Raw genomic sequence first — 21,006 nt, 5'->3', positions numbered from 1 at the left:
TGTTTTCTACTCCCCTCATATCGCTCGCGACTTACGGTATGTTTCTCACTTACTCCTTCTTTATTTTCTTTTTTTTTTCTTTTTCCTTCTTTTTCTCCCCCCCCTCCTAATCTGTTCCTCCTCTCCGGCCAGCTCAGCCACTGTAATATTTTACATGTGCTAAAAATGAAATAAATGAATAAAATAAAAAGCCCCTCATGGTAGAGGGCATTCAGACCATGATTCTGCTTGCTAAAGCTGCCGGACAGGACAAAGGGAAACGATCCATGGTTGACTCAGATCCTGTAGTGACACCATTAATTAATTTGCCGCACAAAAGAAGAGACTAGAAAACACAGAAAATCAGCATGGTTGCGTAAAAGGGAAAGAACAGCACATTTTGAGATTAAAGTAAAATATTTTTAAATTTAAAGCTGAAATAAACTTTTGGGAAAAAAAGTCAAAAATTTTGAGTAAATATTATACATTATAGTACATTTTGCCCAGCAGTAGCTTAATAAATTATATTAACACATCTTTTGTTTGAGAAGTTTTAACAGCATAAATTAGTGTTTGTTCGTAAGGTGTGGAGACGCTAACTTTCACTTGGGGGTCTGAGAGCAGCTGCTTTAGTTTCCAAAACCCAAGAGAACACTGAACTCCACCAATCACACTCAGCCCTTACCAGCCTCAACCCCACCAATCACACTCAGCCCCTACCAGCCTCAACCCCACCAATCACACTCAGCCCCCATCAGCCTCAACCCCACCAATCACACTCAGCCCCTACCAGCCTCAACCCCACCAATCACACTCAGCACCTACCAGCCTCAACCCCAACAATCACACTCAGCCCCCACCAGCCTCAACCCCACCAATCACACTCAGCCCCCACCAGCCTCAACCCCACCAATCACACTCAGCCCCCACCAGCCTCAACCCCACCAATCACACTCAGCTCCCACCAGCCTCAACCCCACCAATCACACTCAGGTTTGCCTTATTTGACACAGGGCAGGAAATTCACTAGGAGTTCAAACAGGTACAACGACAAATCAGAAGATATTGCTGTAGACGTCTCCATATATACCAAGGACATGCAACATGACCTCCTACAACCTGAAGGCATGACTGGAAAACACACAAGGAGAGGAAATGAGAGAAATGGCCACTGAAAAGGCTTCACAGCAGAGCGGGAAACACAATCGACTAGATGGATATTTTGGCAATTTTAAAAATGCTGTAATTCGGTCATAGTAGAAGCAATAAAACAAAGAAGCAACTTGAAATAATAATTCTTCTTGTACTTAGTACAAGAAACTGTCCTTTATCAAAACACATGTGTATATGATTGTACATTTTCAGATAAAGATGCATTTCTTTACTCATGAAAACAAAATGTATGGGAAAGTGCATAATATTACTAGCAAGTACAGCACAAGTACAGTCTCTGGACTGTTTAAATTTGTAAATATGATCTAATGGAAGATGTACTGTGGACTTTTGTCAGTCCAAAAAACTGTATAACTGTATGAACAAAAAACATGGAATAATATCAAGGTATTCATTACACTTCAAGGACTAACAAATGTCTACATCTACAGTAATAATGGCAAAATCTCGCAGTGAGCAAAAATGTAAGCAAAGGGAAAATAATTTATCAAAAACAAAACTATTAAAAGAATTCAATGAACCATCCAGTGGAATTTATTCACCTGTGATTGACCGCATCAGCCCTAAAATCTGACCCCAGGTTCTAACCAGGATCCCGGCTGAATATGGTCCAAGCAGACAGTACTTAGGTTCCTACCTGCTGAGGAGAGCAGAGGCAGCAGCGAGAAGAAGACGAGGAACAGGCAGCTCCCCATGTTTATCAGGGCAGATCAACCTCCTCCTGTGTGATGTGGAGACGCCAACCTGCACCCTGAGATCTGAGAGCTTCTGCTGAAGGTTCCAGCACCAAGTGAAGACTCAGCCCCCACCATCCTCAAGCCCACCAATCACACTCAGCCCCCACCAGCCTCAGCCCACCAATCACACTCAGTTTTGCCTTATTAGACACCAGGATAGCCAACTTTGTAATACTTCAAACAGGCACAACGACAAATCAGGAGACACCGATGAAGATTTCTCCATATAGAACAAAAGCCCTTAACATCACCTCCTACGAGCCGAAAGCTTTGCCTTATTAGACACAGGGCAGGAAACTGTACAATAGTTGAAATGGGCATAATGACGCATCAGAAGATGCCGTTGTAGACACCTCCCTTATACACCAAGATCAAGAGTATGTTACTTCTACAGACACCACCTATATCCCAACAGTGATAAAATGCAGAGAGGAAATGAAGGAGAATTTTCTGTTTGCTTAAATATATATGATGCAGAAGCAGCTTCACAAACACTGGCCTGACAATCATATTTATATATATATATATATATATATCCATCCATCCATTTTCCAAACCACTTATCCTACTGGGTCAAGCAATGGGCATGAGGCAGGGAACAACCCAGGAGGGGGGGCCAGCCCATCACAGGACACACACACCATTCACTCTCACATGCACACCTACAGGCAATTTAGCAACTCCATTCAGCCTCAGCATGTTTTTGGACTGTGGGGGGAAACCGGAGTATCCAGAGGAAACCCCACGACGACATGGGGAGAACATGGAAACTCCACACACATGTGACCCAGACGGAGACTCGAACCCGGGTCCCAGAGGTGTGAGGCAACAGTGCTAACCACTGCACCACCATGCTGCCCAATAAACATTTGAATTAATTGCTCATAAAACATCTTCAAATAACAAATTAGAGTAGTTACAGTTTGCCCCTATTTTTATTCATACTTATGAAGCATAGTGGTTATTAAATTAGTCATGTTGGACTCAGATTCCATCAAATAATCAAATAAAATTTAAATCATATGTTTTCCTTTTTTTAAAAAATTGACCCTGATTGAACTGTGTTTTGTAGAATGATGGTGCTTTACTGAAATATGTTAATAATAAGAGTTCAGAGTTACCCTCTAGTGGTCCAGGAAAACATCAACAAGGACATGGTCCAGTGGGCCCATCCATCTTCTGCCTGCTAACCCTGGACAGGGTCATGGGGGCCTGCAGCCTCCCAGTCAGCATGAGGCACAAGGTATCGGAACAAGCTGGACTGGATACAACCAGTCCATCAAAGGGCACACACACACACACACACACACACGCACACACACACACACACACCCACACACGCACACTCTAACAATCACACTAACCTAAAATTCAATCATATATAAATAAATATATCCATGCATTTTCTATAGTCTTATACTATATTGGGCCATAGTGACCTCGAGCTTCTCTACAGGAACAAAGGTCATGCTCTCTCTCTCTCTCTCTCTCTCTCTCTCTCTCTCTCTCTCTCTCTCTCTCTCCTGTACGTCATAGAGCCCAGAGTCGTCTTCCCTCCCCACGCCTCCACTCTATACTTCCTCCCCTTAAGCCTGCGGTCTTACGCTGCCTGATGGCACCATGTTCGTTTCTCTCTCAGCTACCGGGGGCTACGATCCACTATCTCTCACTTCCATCTCTCAGCTCTCTGAAGTGCAACATCTATTTCCTTTTAACATTTTTTTCTGCTTATTTTGCAAGATACACATGTGGTGAGCAAGTCTATTTATACTTTTTAGACCTTTGGAAGGAAAGATTTTTATTTATTACATGTGAGAGTTTATCTGCAACTTCAGTAGCAGGTAAACAGTGACAAACCAGGTTACACAGCACAGGAAAGATATAAGTCCATGCATGTTAGCCTGCGTTTGTAACTGTCTGTAACTGGTTTCATGCACGCTCATTTTGAACAATGTTTAGTTATTAGCTATTAGCATCCTTTACAATGATAGGAAACTTTAATAGGTAACGCTTTACATTAACTGCACCTTCATAACACTTTTATATTGCATTCATAAAACGTTCAGTACACCTCCATAATGTATTCATTAAGTATTTATAAATCATTTATAAACATCATATATGTGTATCTTAATATCCTAACATCCCTTAACAGCTGTAAAATACATTAATAACAAACATTATATAATAATAACAAACATTATAATTGTATAATAATAAGCTGTTAAGGGATGTTGGGATGTTAAGGTGTACTTGCATGCTGCTTATGAATGTTCTATGAATGCATAATGAATGGATTATGAAGGTGCACTTAATGTAAAGCGTAATCCTTTAAAAATATGCTACATAATTACAAAGTGTAGCCTCCCTAATTAAACCTCATTGTGACACACCTTTTATATTGTATTTGTAAAAGGAGTCTAGAGGACTCTGTTATGAAGATAGTAAACTGTAGCTTGGATTGTATTTCCTGTATATTTCCTGTATCCTTCAGTCTGTCATTACTAAGCTGTGACACTAAACGTTTCCTGGCATCTCACTGCCAATGAGAGACTTTCTCTCCCCCATTCAGTCACCTGCTTTCTGTCGTATCGTCTCTGAATGTTTTTCTGTTTCTTCACATATGCGTCTTTAAAATTATCTGTGGTGAGACATGTGCGTGACATACAGTGTGCCGTATGTCTCTTTAAAAGCTACATAGGGTTAATAGCTCCATATCTTTGATTTTTAAAGCATAAAAACCTTAGGAAGTCATGATACAATATTAGTTGTCAATGTATATTTATTTTGAAATATCAAAATATTGAACAAAGAACATGTAAAAAGTTTCAAAAGTGCAAGTGAACAGAAAAACAGGTGGATAACTACTATCGCAAGTACGCATTTTAATTGTTGAAGGATATTCTTACCAAAATGGCTATTCCACTGAGCAGTATAACAATCTTTTAAAATTCTTAAAAATGTAATTTGATATTTACTTATCTGCATTGAGATGCAACCACTGATCCAGTTCTGCCCCTCCCTCAGGCCCCTTCCTCTCACAGAAGCCCCTCCCCCACATCATCATAGTTAGTGATGTCATCATTAGGCAGCCCCCCTTCTTGGGTGAACGACAGCTAAATCATGTGTCCTTCAGGGTGACTGTGGTGGAGATCTGTCAGAGAGGCACACAGACACACAGACCTTTGGCTGAATGTGTATGTAGCTGCGATTGCTGATTGAGGAAGAGGCAGCATGACGTCATGTTTCATTTATATTATGTATAATATTTCAAAAATAACCTTAAGGTTCCATAAGAAAAGCAACATACTGTATGTCCAAGTAGTAAGTGAAATACTTGTTATAGTGTTGCAGTTGACATATTCATAATTCCAAGTAAAAGCTGCTTAGTAATAACAATAAGCATAATAGCAGGGGACTGTTTCAGAAAGTAGGATTTCTTGCTTAGCCAGATAACCCGTTGGATTTAAGGTGCCCCAATTTAAATGGACTTTATCTTTGTCTGCTTGCATTTAGCACAGACTACCTTAAATCTGATGCATTATTTGGCTAATCAAGAAAGCCTCAGGTTTGGGATGAGAGTGTATCAGACTCAGCTGATCCCTTTAGAGCCGCTCACCTGGATGAGAGTCAGGGTGATGCTGCACAGTGACATCATCATAGTCATTGGTCTGGCTGTGAGTGACGTCATCAAAGTCAGGTGTCTGACCTGGTGATGCTGCACATACTCTCACCTGACTATGATGATGTCACTGACAGTCAGACCAATGACTATGATGACGTCTCTGTGCAGCATCACCCTGACTCTCAGCCGGGTGAGCGGCTGTCATTGTAGTACTCCAGGGTATCTACCCCTACAACCACAGAGTCAAGGTAAGGAGGTGAACGAAATTTCTAAAGTAAATGTTTCAGACATCCAGGAAGAGAAACGAAGTCTTCCATACATCTATTAAGAAGGAAAGTCTGGTATTGCTGAGCTGAGAAAATCTCACCTTTCAACTTTTCTGGAATCTCTTTCTCACAAACATGGTCATCACAGTTTTCTGGGTCGTCACCAGTGATCGTCTTCTCTAAATCACAAAAACATGAGACACACGTCACATCAACGGTTGCCGAAAAACTATTTTCCTAAATTCTATTTACTCCACAAATCTTTTCTAAGATGTTCTGCACCATCATTACCTAAGAGATTGACTCCTTCAGCTTCACCCACAAGTTCATACCCTAAGGGAAGCTCATCTGGAAGGTCACTCCCTGACACCAGAAGAAGGGTTAGTGACACTTTTACACTCCTGGCAGATCTTTACCTGGCTGCAGTTATAGGATGTTCAGCTAAATATACAGTCAGACTGCAGTGTGGAGACCTTTCCTCTCTGAACAATGTACTGATGTCTTCATGGATGAACCTTAATGTGCACAAAGTCAATCTCAGCCCAGAGTTATTTCCCCGGAGCAGATTCATTATAAATCCACGTAAATAACTGTAGATGTGCAGCAGTCACACTGTCAGCTACTTCTATGACATCACTATAGTTTGATTGTCTCCACATCACTCTCACAGCACCTTCTGAATGAGTGTCTCAGTAGCTGCATTCAGGGCTAAACAAAGTGCCGTTAAACGAAGGTAGACAACATACAAAGAGGACGTCTTAAATTGAGAGAAAATAGCTGCTTGGCTCAGGGGACATCCGAACATTTTACAAAGTAGCCAGAGCTCCACCGTCATAGAGGTGTCACCCCCACTCATTGATCGAACAGGACAAAGTCATCGATTACAGTGTAATTGTGCCATTTATTTATATGCTTGTGTCTAATCCACAACACTCACCTTTGTGCCCATCCTGCTCTGTCACTTTGGTAAACCTGCAGTCTATTTCCTCATAGATGGCTGGAGACAGCTGTTTATTTTCACTCTCAGCAAGTTCTGTAGAGCATAAAGACATAGATATATTACCATGTAAAAAATAACATTCATAGACTGGGCAGCCATAAGCAATAAATAATTAAGGCTGCTCTGTACATAAATACATAGAAACATACACAGACAAGTAAATAAATAATATTATTTTTTTCATTTTTCTATATATACCATTTTAATCAGGTGAACGAAACGTATTATTAAAACAATATTGCAAAAAATTACACCCCCACATTTAGTACATTTCACTATAGTGCACAGTGTGTATCTCTGAAGGAACCATGTTGTTGTTTTTCATTTCTCTGATCCACACTCCCTACCTGCCCACACACTATCCTACCTCTTGTCAGGACCCAGTTCCTGTAGACCAGTCTAACCACCAGCAGGAGAAGTACTGAGAGCAGAAGCCCAAGAACCAATAAGGACACTGTTGGGTCAGACTGGCCTGTTTGCATCTGAGTAACTGTGGGAGGTCCAGTGACATCGGGGGTGATTTCTGTGACGCCTACGGGAATGATGTTGGTGTTTATTACTGTCAGGCTAAGGGGAAGAATAAGTATTTTAGCCTCATATTTAATAACTACAAAAACCACACTATCAGAGAGGATGCAGAAATGTACTTCCTGGCCTCACCTGCACAGGTGACCCCTGCGTCCTGCCTGTGTGAGCAGTCATTCTGCTTCAGTGAGTAAGCGCAGTGCCACAGGTGCAGCTCACTGCCCTTGCAGTTCACCTCATCCAGCCAGATGGCGCCGTCACCCCTCCCGAACCGTCCGCCCCCTTCTGCCCTGAGAGCCGGCCCACAGCCCAACTGCCTGCACACCACCATGGCGTCACGCAGGTCCCAGGAGTCGTCACACACGGTCCCCCAGGAGCCACTGTGATACACCTCCACCCTCCCAGAGCAAGTGTCTGTACCCCCTGTCAGTCTCAGGGGCAGACGGTCTAGTGGGGACACAGGAGACAGCTGAGGTTATTTGGAGCAGAACTCAGAGGGGACAGTACATTTAATACATACATCATTTCCATGATGGAAACATGCTTTAGGTGCAATAATCACATCCACCTTGAGTAAATATATTCTCAGTCATAATAAATTAACAACTTTAATTCTCATTCTTTGTTTTACTCATGACTACATTATATATGATGTAATAATTCCTTTTATGTTTCAAAGACTTTTAAAAAACATCTGTAAGATAAATCTGCAAATGAATCAAGCAAGAAACTTACTGGTACAGAAGTTCAGATCAGAAGAAGTTCTGCAGAGCATGAAGTCTGAAGGAGATCTCAGCTTTTCAGCATCTACAATAATCAGCAAGATAGATAAATAAAACATGGTTCATGGAACTTATTAACATACAACAATAAAGAGGCTGGATTTAGCTTCACCTGAGCAGCTTGTTCTGGCAGCTTCTGAGCAGCCATTCGGCCCTTTGGAGGATGATGGACACTGCCAGAGTGATGTGTCATGGGATCGACATTTTCCAAAGTCCAGCCCTTTGAGGTCAGGACTGAGCCTGGACATTGTCTTAGTGACTGTCCCCTTATCTCCACAGCCTAACTGGCGACAGATGACAGCTACTGTTGGTTGTTCCAGACCATCAAAGCACACACTTGCCCAGGTACCATTGTAGTAGACCTCTGTGTGGCCAGAACATCCTTCAGACAGACGCAGCTCCTTGTGCTCTGTGGTGAAAGACACACAAGGAACGTGAACCATTATTGTTCAGTGTTTACAGAAACCACTGGACACTGTCTGTCTTTAAAATGACAGAATGCTGTTTGATGCAGAGTTGTACCTGCTTTACCTGAACACACAACACCCACATCCTGCTTGTGCCTACAGTCCTTCCTCCCCCACTCCACTGAGGGACAGTCCCACAGGGACGACTCGTTCCCCACACAGCCCAGCTTGCTCAGCCAGATAGTTCCAGTCCCTGGGCCAAAGTAAGTGGGTACAGGGATCTGCCCACTGAGGGCTGTCCCACAGCGGAGCTGCCTGCACACCACCTGAGCCTCAGGCAGAGCCCAGGACTCATGGCACACTGTCCCCCAAGAGCCCCTGTGGAAGACCTCCAGCCTCCCTGCACAGTCACTGCCTCCCCCCACCAGCCTGAGGGACCTGTGGTCTGGGAGAGAAGGTAAAGTGAGGAAGATGGACATAGATATAATAATCTAGGAAGATAATATGACCATTCATGGTGTGAAACTAATAAGCACGGACTAATAACCACCACAGATCAATACATCTAGGTGTCCTTATTTTCTGCGTATTCAAGTCCATTGAAAATTCATGGCAAAATTCATTTTATCCCTCAGACACAACTGCAACACATTCAGATTTTCCAGATCTGGAGAAACTCACTGGAGCAGACCATGGACACCTGGTCACTGGGGCGGCAGTTGAGGACATGTGGAGGTCTGCATTTCCCTAGGTGAGACTCAGTTCCTGAGCAGTGAAAGCCTGTCACACACGTGTCACTGTCCCCTGTCCTTGACAGGTTTGATCTGTAGATATTTGTTGCAGAGCCACAGCCCAGCTGTCTGCAGACCACAGATGCATCCATGGAGCTCCAGGACTCTTGGTGAACCTTCTTCCAGGTCTGGTTGTAGTAAACCTCCACCCAGCCCTCACAGTCACTCCCTCCAGACAGCAGCCTGACACCCCCATAAGAGGATGAAAGGAAGGAACCTGTCAAAGAAATTAAAACTGATGATTAAGGACTTTAAAATATAGGAGATTCTCCATACTGTGGAGTTTAATTGCTATTTATAATAATATTTGCTGTGTCTCTCTGGACCATAACTGACTTGTCAGTCCTCACCAGAGCAGATGACTCCTGCATCCTGTCCATGAGAACAGGCTGCCCGTCTCCATGGGGACACAGCACACTGGGAGAGGCGAGTCTCATTCCCCTGACAATGAAAGACATCGGGCCAGATGGGCCCAGTGCCCCCCCCAAACCCGGCCTGTCCCAGGGCAGCCACAGCGCCCCCACATTTCAGCTGCTGGCACAGGACAGTGGCGGCTCTCATGTCCCATGATGCATCACACAATGTTCCCCATGTTCCATTGTAGCTCATCTCCACTCTACCAGAGCAGTGGTCAGGACCATTCCTCAGCCTGAACCTTGTGTATCCTGGGAGCAGCATGAAGAGAGAGAGCAAAGAATGAAGATGAGATGCACTGAAATGTCACTCAGTCCTGAAATGTCACTCAGTCCTGAAATGTCAATCAAATGATAATAATAATAATAATAATAATATTAATAATAATAAGACAGTGAGGGCGTCTCAGAGCCATGACACTCTTACCAGAACACACCAGGCCCACATCGTTCTCATGGCTGCAGGTTCTGTTATGTCTCATTTTAGGACAGAACACAAGATGGGACTCGTTTCCCTGACACTGAAACTCCTCAGACCACACCCCTCTCTCTCTTTGACCAAAGGCAGCTCCCCCCAGCAGCTGTGCAGGTTCCCCACAGCCTAGTGATCTACAGACGACCTCAGCGTCCTGCCAGTCAAGGTCAGCGTCACACACTGAGCCCCAGGTTCTTCCGTGCTGAATCTCCACTCTCCCAGAGCACATGTGACTCCCTCCTATCAGCCGAATCCCTCGATGGCCTGAGATGGAAACAGATATGCTAATTTGAGGTAAAACACCAGTAATATCTTTGAGTCAACATTACATTTTACAACATTTATGATTAAGGCAAAGTTAATATTATATTACCAGTCAAATGTAACATAAAGAAATTACTTCTGTAATGCATTGGGACAACAATGCTTATAGAGAACCTCATACTCAATCCCTGTGTAACACAGAATGTTAACAACCATGGAAATTGTTTAAAACTTGTTTGTTAGTGAAATTGCTCTCAATATTGCATCATATTGAACGCTGATAAGAAAATTAACCAGACAGCAGTTGCCTCTGGTGGCCATTTAGAGAAATCTTATAAACACAGGGAGACCCCATAATGTTATATTTAGCGAAATATAATTTTAGTTATGCATGTTAAAGACGTACGATGCACAGTCAATGTAAGACAAAATCTAGGACCAGATGGCATCAGGGTGTAATGTAGTACAAAGAATTAACCATGGAAATGATAAGTTGACTGAATATTGTTGTAAGTCTGTGTAATGACATAGATCTAGGAAAACAGAAATAGAGACAAAAATTTCACTGAAAGGGCTGGATGAATCAGAAAAGTCAATCAATAATACATATATAACTTTTAGAATTTCACATGTAATAGCATCAGTGATACAATATTTCATGATGTGATTCCTACCTGTGAAAGTGAATTGAAGGGCTTCTTCAGAAAGTACCTCAGCTTCAATAAAGTACTTATTTTCACAGTTACTCAATTTAGATTCCAGTCCATTGCAGATATGTTCACTTATCAATATATTGGATTGGGTATAAGCCAAATGTTCAACTCCTCCAATAGATACTAATGGTCCACAGCCCATATCTCTACCTGACACCGTGAGAGATATTTGAACATCATTTAAGTTAGTGAAGTAAGGTACTGTTGTCCACCACTTCCCCCACTGATACACCTGCACTGTTCCAGCACAAGGGCTGCCTCCATCCACCATTCTGACATATGCATGTTCTGAAGAAAAAGAGTAAACTGTCAAACAAAAATTGCCTTCACCTGTGATACGTGTCACTTACATGGTTTTGAAATTCAAGACGGTAAATTCATACATCCTGAAATAAGAGGATCTTATAAATTGTTAAGTAGCAGCAACTTTCAATGACTTGCCAAGAGTTTAAATCGGGGCAATATTTAATAGGCAAAATGTTGTATGGGATTAATAAATATAAAAATGTAACACTGAACTCACCACTACAAACCAATCCCACAGCATGGCCGTGTGTACAGTTCAGCTCTGATCTATCTGACATGAGACATTCATGGAGGAAGGATTCCTCTCCTTCACAGTGGAAGTCTTTATACCAGATGGGACCTTCTCCTTCACCTAAATGGGCCCCCTTGTGTAGAGCTGAAGGAGCCCCACAGTCCAGCTCCCTACAGACAACCTCAGCATCCTGCCAGTCAAAGTTACCATCACACACTGTAGACCAGGACTGACTGAACTTCACCTCCAGCCTCCCAGAGCAGCGATCGGCTCCACCCACAAGCCTCACATGGTCTGGAACAGTGCAACAAAAACATATATGAGTTTAAGTACATTGATAGCATATTACTGATATTGCCTATATATCTTTGTGTTAAATTTGTCACTGGAAACAGAAAATTGAGAAGCTCACTTCACACAAAATGTATTACAATATAATAAATTTTGTCTCTCACCTGAACAAATACTTCCAGCATCAAAGATGTGAGGAATATCCATGTATCTGAAATCCAGTGATCTACACTCCCTCAGTGCAGACTCTGACCCACTGCAGGAAACATCTCTCAGCAACACCCTTCCAGAACCTTCTCCAAAGTGAGCTCTTATAGGTGCTAATACAGCAGTCCCACAGCCCAGCTGTCTACACACCACTGACGCATCATCAAGGTCCCAGTCATACTGGGCTATAGTCCCCCACTCTCCCCAGCGATACACCTCCACTCTCCCAGAACAAGGACTGCTTCCATTCACCAGCCTCAGGTCCTCAGGCCCTGTTAGGACACAGCCAAGCTGCTAAGACACTTCAGAAGGGTCACTGGTCTAATGTCACAGTATTAATAATATAGCTGGTTACCTGTGCAGGTCAGTCCCATATTGCTGTTGTTTTTGCATTTCTGTTCTGATCTAATAGAGGTGAGACATTCATGTAGGAAGGATTCCTCTCCTTCACACTGGAAGCCTTTATACCAGATGGGACCTTCTCCTTCACCAAAATGGGCCCCCTTGTGTAGAGCTGAAGGAGCCCCACAGTCCAGCTCCCTACAGACAACCTCAGCATCCTGCCAGTCAAAGTTACCATCACACACTGTAGACCAGGACTGACTGAACTTCACCTCCAGCCTCCCAGAGCAGCGATCAGCTCCACCCACAAGCCTCACATGATCTGGAACAATGTAACAAAAACAGATACGAGTTTAAAGTTGGTAACACAGATCACAGATATTGGCTAAATCTATCCATCCATCCATTTTCCAAACCGCTTATCCTGCTGGGTCGCGGGGGGTCCGGAGCCTATCCCGGAAGCAATGGGCACGAGGCAGGGAACAACCCAGGATGGGGGGCCAGCCCATCACAGGGCACACTCACACACCAGTCAGTCACACATGCACACCTACAGGCAATTTAGTAACTCCAATCAGCCTCAGCATGTCTTTGGGCTGTGGGGGGAAACACATGTGACCCAGCCGGCGACTCGAACCCGGGTCCCAGAGCTGTGAGGTAACAGTGCTAACCACTGCACCAGCATGCCACCCCCTATTGGCTAAGTGTGTTGGATATAAAATTTATCTCTGAAAACTGAAAAACTTAGAAGCTTACTAAACACAATAGTATTACAATACCTTCACCCAAATAGATAATGATACAATCATGAAAAAAATTATATATTTTTTTTTCAAATAAATATTTATTTAAAAAATCACCAAGAAATGACATGTATTTTTCTAAATATGAGATTAATAATATGAACTTATCACTGGTAATAATATTAGACGTTAAGTTTCCTCATTAATAATTACTTGATGTGAGATACCTTAAACACAACATTTCTCCGTAATACTTGCAGGTTAGTCACATGGATTAAAAAATAAAAGCAATTTTATCCTTAAAAGTAGATGTCAAACCTGAGCAGATGGCTGCAGCATCCAGTGTGTGCGGTAAGTCATGCTCTCTGCCATCCAGTGATCCACACTCCCTCAGCGCAGACTCCGACCCACTGCAGGAAACGTCACCTAGAACCATCCGCCCAGAACCTTCTCCAAAGTGAGCTGCACCTGGTACCGATACAGCAGAACCACAGCCCAGCTGTCTACACACCACCGCGGCATCATTCATGTCCCAGTTACGCTGATAAATGGTCCCCCACTCGCCCCAGCGATACACCTCCACTCTCCCAGAACAAGGGCTGCTTCCATTCAGCAGCCTCACATCAGCAGGCTCTGTGAAGACAGAGGAGATACAGTTATGTCCATCAAAAATATTGACTCAGTTGTCTTATGAGAGAAAACAGACCTGTGAATATAACAGATCTAGTAGAACATAATTAAATTTAAAGTTCAATCATAACTATTTAATACTGGAAAGGTAGCTAAAATACTGTATATGTGTGAGAATGTATTTTACCTGAACAGTTCAGTGTTACAGTGTTATTTGTACAGTTTTGTTCTGGTCCAGTTTGGGTGACACATTCATGCAGGAAGGACTCATGTCCTTCACACTGGAAGCCTTTATACCAGATGGGACCTTCTCCTTCACCAAAATGGGCCCCCTGGTGTAGAGCTGAAGGAGCCCCACAGTCCAGCTCCCTACAGACAACCTCAGCATCCTGCCAGTCAAAGTTACCATCACACACTGTAGCCCAGGTATCTCCATCTCTAATCTCCAGTCTCCCAGAGCACTTGTGAGCCCCCCCCACAAGCTGGACCACTGAGCGACCTGCCAAAACAGAATGTTTTATTTAATTAAATCAATCAGATTTGTGAATTAAAAATATAAAAAAGCAGTTTTTGGTTTGAATTGAATATATTTTCTTACCTGAACAGATCACTCCAGCATCAAGAACATGAGGACGACGGAGTGACCCTGGTATCTTATCTGCCTCTTCAAATGGACACATGGACAGTGTCGGTTCTGATCCAATACAGGAAACCTTAGTAATTAGCTCCTTCCCAGAACCTTCTCCAAAATGAGCTCTACCAGGAGCGGCTACAGCAGACCCACAGCCCAGCTCTCTACACACCACTGTAGCATCATTAATGTCCCAGCCAATCTGGATTACTGTCCCCCACTGTCCTCCACGATTCACCTCTACTGTCCCAGCACAGGGACTCCCTCCCTTCACCAGTCTCACCTCCTCATGTCCTGTAGGCAGAAAAGTCAGAGTCACTGGCTAATTTCTTCTACAGTCTATTTACATACAGGTAGTTAAATAGGCTGCCCCTTGTATGTGCGCCCTGCATGTTACCATAATTTTTAATTTAATTAGGAGCACCGGGGGCCTGGAGCGTTTCCCCAGCAGCCTGCCCAGGGCTTTCCCCTGCCTTGTTTTCCTGCGTTGTTCCCCTGCCTTGTGCCCTTGCCTTGTTCCCTTGCCTTGTTCCCTTGCCTTGTTCCCCTGCCTTGTTCCCCTGCCTTGTTCCCCTGCCTTGTTCCCTTGCCTTGTTCCCTTGCCTTGTTCCCTTGCCTTGTCCCCCTGCCTTGTTCCCTTGCCTTGTTCCCTTGCCTTGTTCCCTTGCCTTGTTCCCCTGCCTTGTTCCCTTGCCTTGTCCCCTTGTCTTGTTCCCCTGCCTTGTTCCCTTGTCTTGTTCCCCTGCCTTGTTCCCTTGCCTTGTTCCCTTGCCTTGTCCACTTGTCTTATCCCCCTGCCTTGTTCCCCAGCCTTGTTCCCCTGCCTTGTGCCCGATGTTGCCTGGGATAGATTCCAGAAGCAAAAGTCCTACTGTATTTCCTATATTACCTACAGTAACAAGGAGCTTTATTTTAAATATAAGCAAACCATTATCAGTGTTATGTATTGGAAGCAGATAAGCAAATGCAATTGTATTTACAAATGACTTGTATATTTTTTTTTTCGATTTTTCATTTTTTATTTCGAATCACATGTATAAGCATAGAATCCTAACCACGCTACATACATATCCTGTAGTCCTCCGAAGCCTGTCTATAAGTTTGTAAGATTTAAGATTTTGTAAGTAACTTGATATGGTACTGTGCTGTTCCTTGAGCTGATGAACTGCTAAAGCTACAAAATGTTTTCCCGAGCGTCATAAAGTCGTGCGTGCATTCGTTATTGCCAACTCAAATTTTGAATATAATAGGCTTTATGGACGTCTGTCTGTAAGTATGAGTCTGTGAGTCGGATTTTCTTAACCCAGACACTGCATGTATAATGTACAGTGTCTCCTTTCGGTCAGTGCAGTCGAACACCACTGTAGGACTTAGTTTCTACTACAGCATGAATGCAGGCCAGGATATTGATGAACACACCATGTAGGGGAAGGAGCTCAGTATAGATAAATAGACACTTTGTGAACATGGTATTTATGTGGTATTTCGAAACCTTCACACAAACAGTAAAACGGTTACATGAGTAATATTTATAATCCCAGCTTCTGACCAGGTCACTGGCTAAATATGACCCAAGAACAGAGGGTCTGGTCCCAGGAGCTGGTTCTGTTTGCCAAGAAGAGCAGAGGCAGCAGAGAGAAGAAGACGAGGAACAGGCAGCTCCCCATGTTTATCAGGGCAGATCAACTTCCTCCTGTGTGATGTGGAGACGCCAACCTGCACCTTGAGATCTGAGAGCTTTTGCTGAAGGTTCCAGCACCAAGTGAAGACTCAGCCCCCCCCCCCCCCCCCCCCCCCCGCCCCTTCCCCCCAGCCTCAAGCCCACCAATCACACTCAGCTTTGCCTTATTAGACACAGGAAAGGAAACTTTCTAATAGTTCAAACAGGTACAACGACAAATCAGAAGATAGTACTGTACACTTCCCATATATAAGCAACACGTCACATCACCAAGACCATGGCTGGATAACAGTGAAACACCAAGAAAGGAAGTGAGATATATGGCGACAAGAGTTGAGCGGGAAACACAATGAACTATATGGAAAATGCTGTGATTCGATCATGAAATTTGGAAACAGATGGAAACTTGAAATAATAATTAATTTTCATATTTATTACAAAAGATAGAAAATGTTCCTTTATCAAAATATAAAAAGATGTACATTTTATAAATTCTCAGGCAATAACATGTATTTGGTTATTTATAAAAGAACTTTTGTACGGGAAAATATATTGCCATGAAACTCAACATCTGAAGCTCTGGACTTTTTTAGAACTATCAATATAATCAAACGAAAGAAACTATTTGGACGTGTTGCAGGCCACAACAGGGAACCTGGATATTAACACTAGAACAGGGAACAACACCGCAAATTCAGTACACTTCAAGTATTAACAAATGTCTACATGCACTGCAAAATTGCGGAAATGTCACAGTCAGCAAAAACATAAGCAATGGAAAATACTATAAAAAAAAACAACTATTCAAAGAACTCACTAAACCTTCTCATAACATTTATGCACCCGTGACTGACCGCATGACACCAAAAAATTTGCTCTGGATTGTTAAAAATAGGGTAAGTGATGGAACAAAAGATGTGCTGTAGTATCACCCCCAGAAAGTTATTAAATATAAGAAAACATTGATTAATATCAGGTATTTGATACCCTTAGGTTCCTACCTGCTGAGGAGAGCAGAGGCAGCAGAGAGAAGAAGACGAGAAACAGGCAGCTCCCCATGTTTATCAGGGCAGATCAACCTCCTCCTGTGTGATGTGGAGACGCCGACCTGCACCCTGAGATCTGAGAGCTTCTGCTGAACCAAGTGAAGACTCAGCCCCCACCATCCTCAAGCCCACCAATCACATTCAGCTCCCACCATCCTCAAGCCCACCAATCACACTCAGCTTTGCCATATTAGACTCCGAGCAGGAAACTTTAATACTTCAAACAAGTACAATGACAAATGAGAGCAAACTGCTATAGACGTCTCCATATATACCAAGAATGTGTTCCTTCCGCATACACCTCCTACAACCTGAAGACACGACCGGACGCTGATAAAATAAAGACAAAAAAAAACTGATAAACGGCCATAAGGTTAAAAAATAAATGCCACAGAGTCAGATACAAGCACACAGGAATCCTGAAAAACTTCCACGTTGAATGAACAGTGATACTGTAGAGATAATAGTTGTATTTCACGTTTTTTTTCCCTATCAAATGACCTTAGTTCTTATTCATGCTAATATGCTAATGAAGCACAGTGACTATTAGAGCAGTTTCAAAATTTTTTGTTAAATACACAACATACACTGTACATGTGCGTAGTGAGATGCTTATTCCAGCAGCTTCCTGGTCAGAGCTCAAATGCTACAGACTTGGATTCCACTAAAATTAAAATGTGTACGTCTGCCTACCTGTCTGTCTGCTTCTCTATCTGTCCATCCATCCAGGGTTGGGGGGGGGGGGCATCCTGGATGCTATGGCTGGAAGGCAGGAACAACCCAGCGTGGGGCACCAACCCATTGCAGGACACTCAGATGCCACATGATGTTCGTTTATTTTACATTCTGCTGGAACTGTGATTTTTATGTTCACTCACCTTTCAATGAAATGCCTTCAATAATATATCAGTAATGACAGTCCAAAGTTATATTTGACATCATCTGTGGAAATATCAACAAGGACATGGTCCAATGGGTCCATCCACCTTCTGTTTGCTAACCCTGGACAGGGTCATGGGGGCCTGCAGCCTCCCAGTCAGCATGGGGCACAACACAGGGGGGAATTGGACAGTATTTGGACACTGGGATTAAACAGGGATACCCAGAATTAATAGAACACACAAACTCCAGACACTGAACTGGGGCAGGAATCGAACCCACAACCCTGTAAGGGTGAGGCCACAATCCAAGCCATTCAGGCACTGCATGACCTATAAGCCAGATATATACATTATACAAATGAAAGCTTCTACTAAGCAAAAGTAAAGACTGTAATATCCTGACACAGACACTCCATGCTGCCTGAGCACATTCACTCTGTAAATGACGTCACTCTGCCAATGTGACGGCGGCGTTTGCAGCTTCTCTTGTGGATCCAGCAGCGTCTGTCACCGCTGAGGAGCAGGAGGTCATGCTGTCACTGCAGCGTCTGAGCAGATGAACCAGCTGCCATGCTGCTCATTCTCCTCTGGTCTCTGCAGCTTCTCCTCTCTCTCTCTCTCTCTCTCTCTCTCGCTCTCTCTCTCCCTCTCCCTCTCTCTCGCTCTCTCTCTCTCTCTCCTGTACGTCATAGAGCCCAGAGTCGTCTTCCCTCCCCACGCCTCCACTCTATACTTCCTCCCCTTAAGCCTGCGGTCTTACACTGCCTGATGGCACCATGTTCGTTTCTCTCTCAGCTACCGGGGGCTACGATCCACTATCTCTCACTTCCATCTCCTAACTCTCTGCAGGCCAACGTCTCTTTGCTTTTTTTCCGAGACACATCTGTGGTTAGCAAAGTTATTTATACATTTTAAAGCTTTGAGAGAGAGGACTTGTACTGACACATGACAGTTTATGTAAAACTAAAGTAGAATAAATGTGGCCCAGACAGTCCGCTTTATAGGTAAATATGGACAAATTGTATGTTATGTGTGGGTGTGAAATTTCCACAGAAGGGTACGGGGGGGGGGGGGGGGAGCAGTGATATTACCAGGATACCATTGGGGGCAACATTCCTCTTTAGCATCTATACTGTAGATGATTATTTTTTCGGGGAGCCATTTACGGGTGTTGGGCCCCACCGGCCCCACCGGCCCCCACCCCCCCCCCCCATTGCACCAACACTGGGTGGATGGTGTTAAGGAGATAAACTGGACACTGTGAAAGTGTCATTGAATGTCAATGAGTGTTTCAATGTTGAAGTATCACTAAAACAGAAAGACGCCAAAATTATAAACAAAATTTTATTTCAAGGTTAAACAAAAAAACTATTTTATTGGGTAACTTAGAAAAGCGAAAAAGATGATTAACTACTGTGGTACTTATGCATTTTAATGTTGAAGCATGTGTTTATCTAAAAGGTTACATGCCTGAGAAGTATAGAAACTTTTAAAAAAAGCAAATGTACTTTGAGCACTGATACACAAGCATTGATACAGTTCTGCCCCTCCCCCAGACCCCTCCCTCTCACAGAAGCCCCTCCCCCACATCATCATAGTTAGTGATGTCATCATTAGGCAGCCCCCCTTCTTGGGTGAACGACAGCTCAGTCATGTGTCCTACAGGGTGACTGTGGTGGAGATCTGTCAGAGAGGCACACAGACACACAGACCTTTGGCTGAATGTGTATGTAGCTGCGATTGCTGATTGAGGAAGAGGCAGCATGACGTCATGTTTCATTTATATTGTGTGTAATATTTCAAAAATAACCTTCTTGTTCCATAAAAACAGCAATATGTGTCCAAGCAGTAACTGAAATACTTGTTATAGTGTCACACTTGAGATATTCATAATTCCATGTTTAGTAATAACAATCAGCATAACAGAAGGCCTGAGCTGAGATATCAGACTCAGTCTGATTGGAGCAAAGTGACCAGCTGATCCCTTTAGAGCCGCTCACCTGGCTGAGAGTCAGGGGGATGCTGCTCAGAGACGTCATCATAGTCATTGGTCTGGCTGTCAGTGACATCATCATAGTCATTGGTCTGGCTGTCAGTGACATCATCATACTCAGGTGTCTGACTGGCGGGGCTGTCATTGTAGTACTCCACGGCATCTACCCACACAACCACAAAGTCAAGGCAAGGAGGTGAATGAAGTTTAATTTGAATGTTGTAGAAGTGCTGAAAAGAATTAATGTCCAGCATGCACCGTTCAAGAAGGGAAACCTGGTATTGCGGAGCTGAGAAAATCTCACCTTTCAACTTTACTGGATTCTCTTTCTCACAAACATGGTCATCAAAGTTTTCTGGGTCGTCACCAGTGATCGTCTTCTCTAAATCACAAAAACATGAGATACAAAACAAATCAGTGCCTGCTGGGAGAAATCTTCTCAATTCCTACTTTTTTATCTAACGTATCATATCTAAGATGTTCTGCTCCATCATTACCTAAGAGACTGACTCCTTCAGCTTCCCCCACATCTTCATATCCTGAGGGCAGCTCATCTGGAAGGTCTCTCCCTGACACCAGAAGAAGGGTTAGTGACACTTTTACACTCCTGGCAGATCTTTACCTGGCTGCAGTTATATGACGTTCAGCTAAATATACAGCCAGACTTCAGTGTGGAGACCTTTCCTCTCTGAACAATGTACTGATGTCTTCATGGATGAACCTGACTGTGCGCAAAGTCAGTCTCAGCCGAGAGTTATTTCCCCTGAGCAGATTCATTATAAATCCACATAAATAACTGTAGATGTGCAGCAGTCACACTGTCAGCTACTTCTATGTTAAAACCCACATTCAATAATACAAGAAATAATTCAC

General features: G+C 43.3%; 1 protein-coding gene across 1 annotated transcript in view; it reads right to left on the bottom strand.

Moving 5' to 3' along the window:
• The window catches only part of LOC125718449 (uncharacterized), a 153,612-nt gene that overhangs the window by 11,347 nt on the left and 121,259 nt on the right, over positions 1-21,006 (bottom strand). The window contains exons 40-42 of the mRNA XM_048992305.1: positions 7,148-7,312; positions 6,718-6,813; positions 6,072-6,143 (exon numbers count right to left, since the gene is read on the bottom strand). Coding sequence (XP_048848262.1) covers positions 6,072-6,143; positions 6,718-6,813; positions 7,148-7,312 — 333 coding nt within the window. The remainder of the gene's footprint in view (positions 1-6,071; positions 6,144-6,717; positions 6,814-7,147; positions 7,313-21,006) is intronic.

The sequence above is a fragment of the Brienomyrus brachyistius genome, chromosome 22 (genome assembly GCF_023856365.1).
Source record: "Brienomyrus brachyistius isolate T26 chromosome 22, BBRACH_0.4, whole genome shotgun sequence".
NCBI lineage: Eukaryota > Metazoa > Chordata > Actinopteri > Osteoglossiformes > Mormyridae > Brienomyrus > Brienomyrus brachyistius.
The sequence above is the reverse complement of the archived record's forward strand: the minus strand, read 5'-3'. Positions and strand labels throughout refer to the sequence as shown.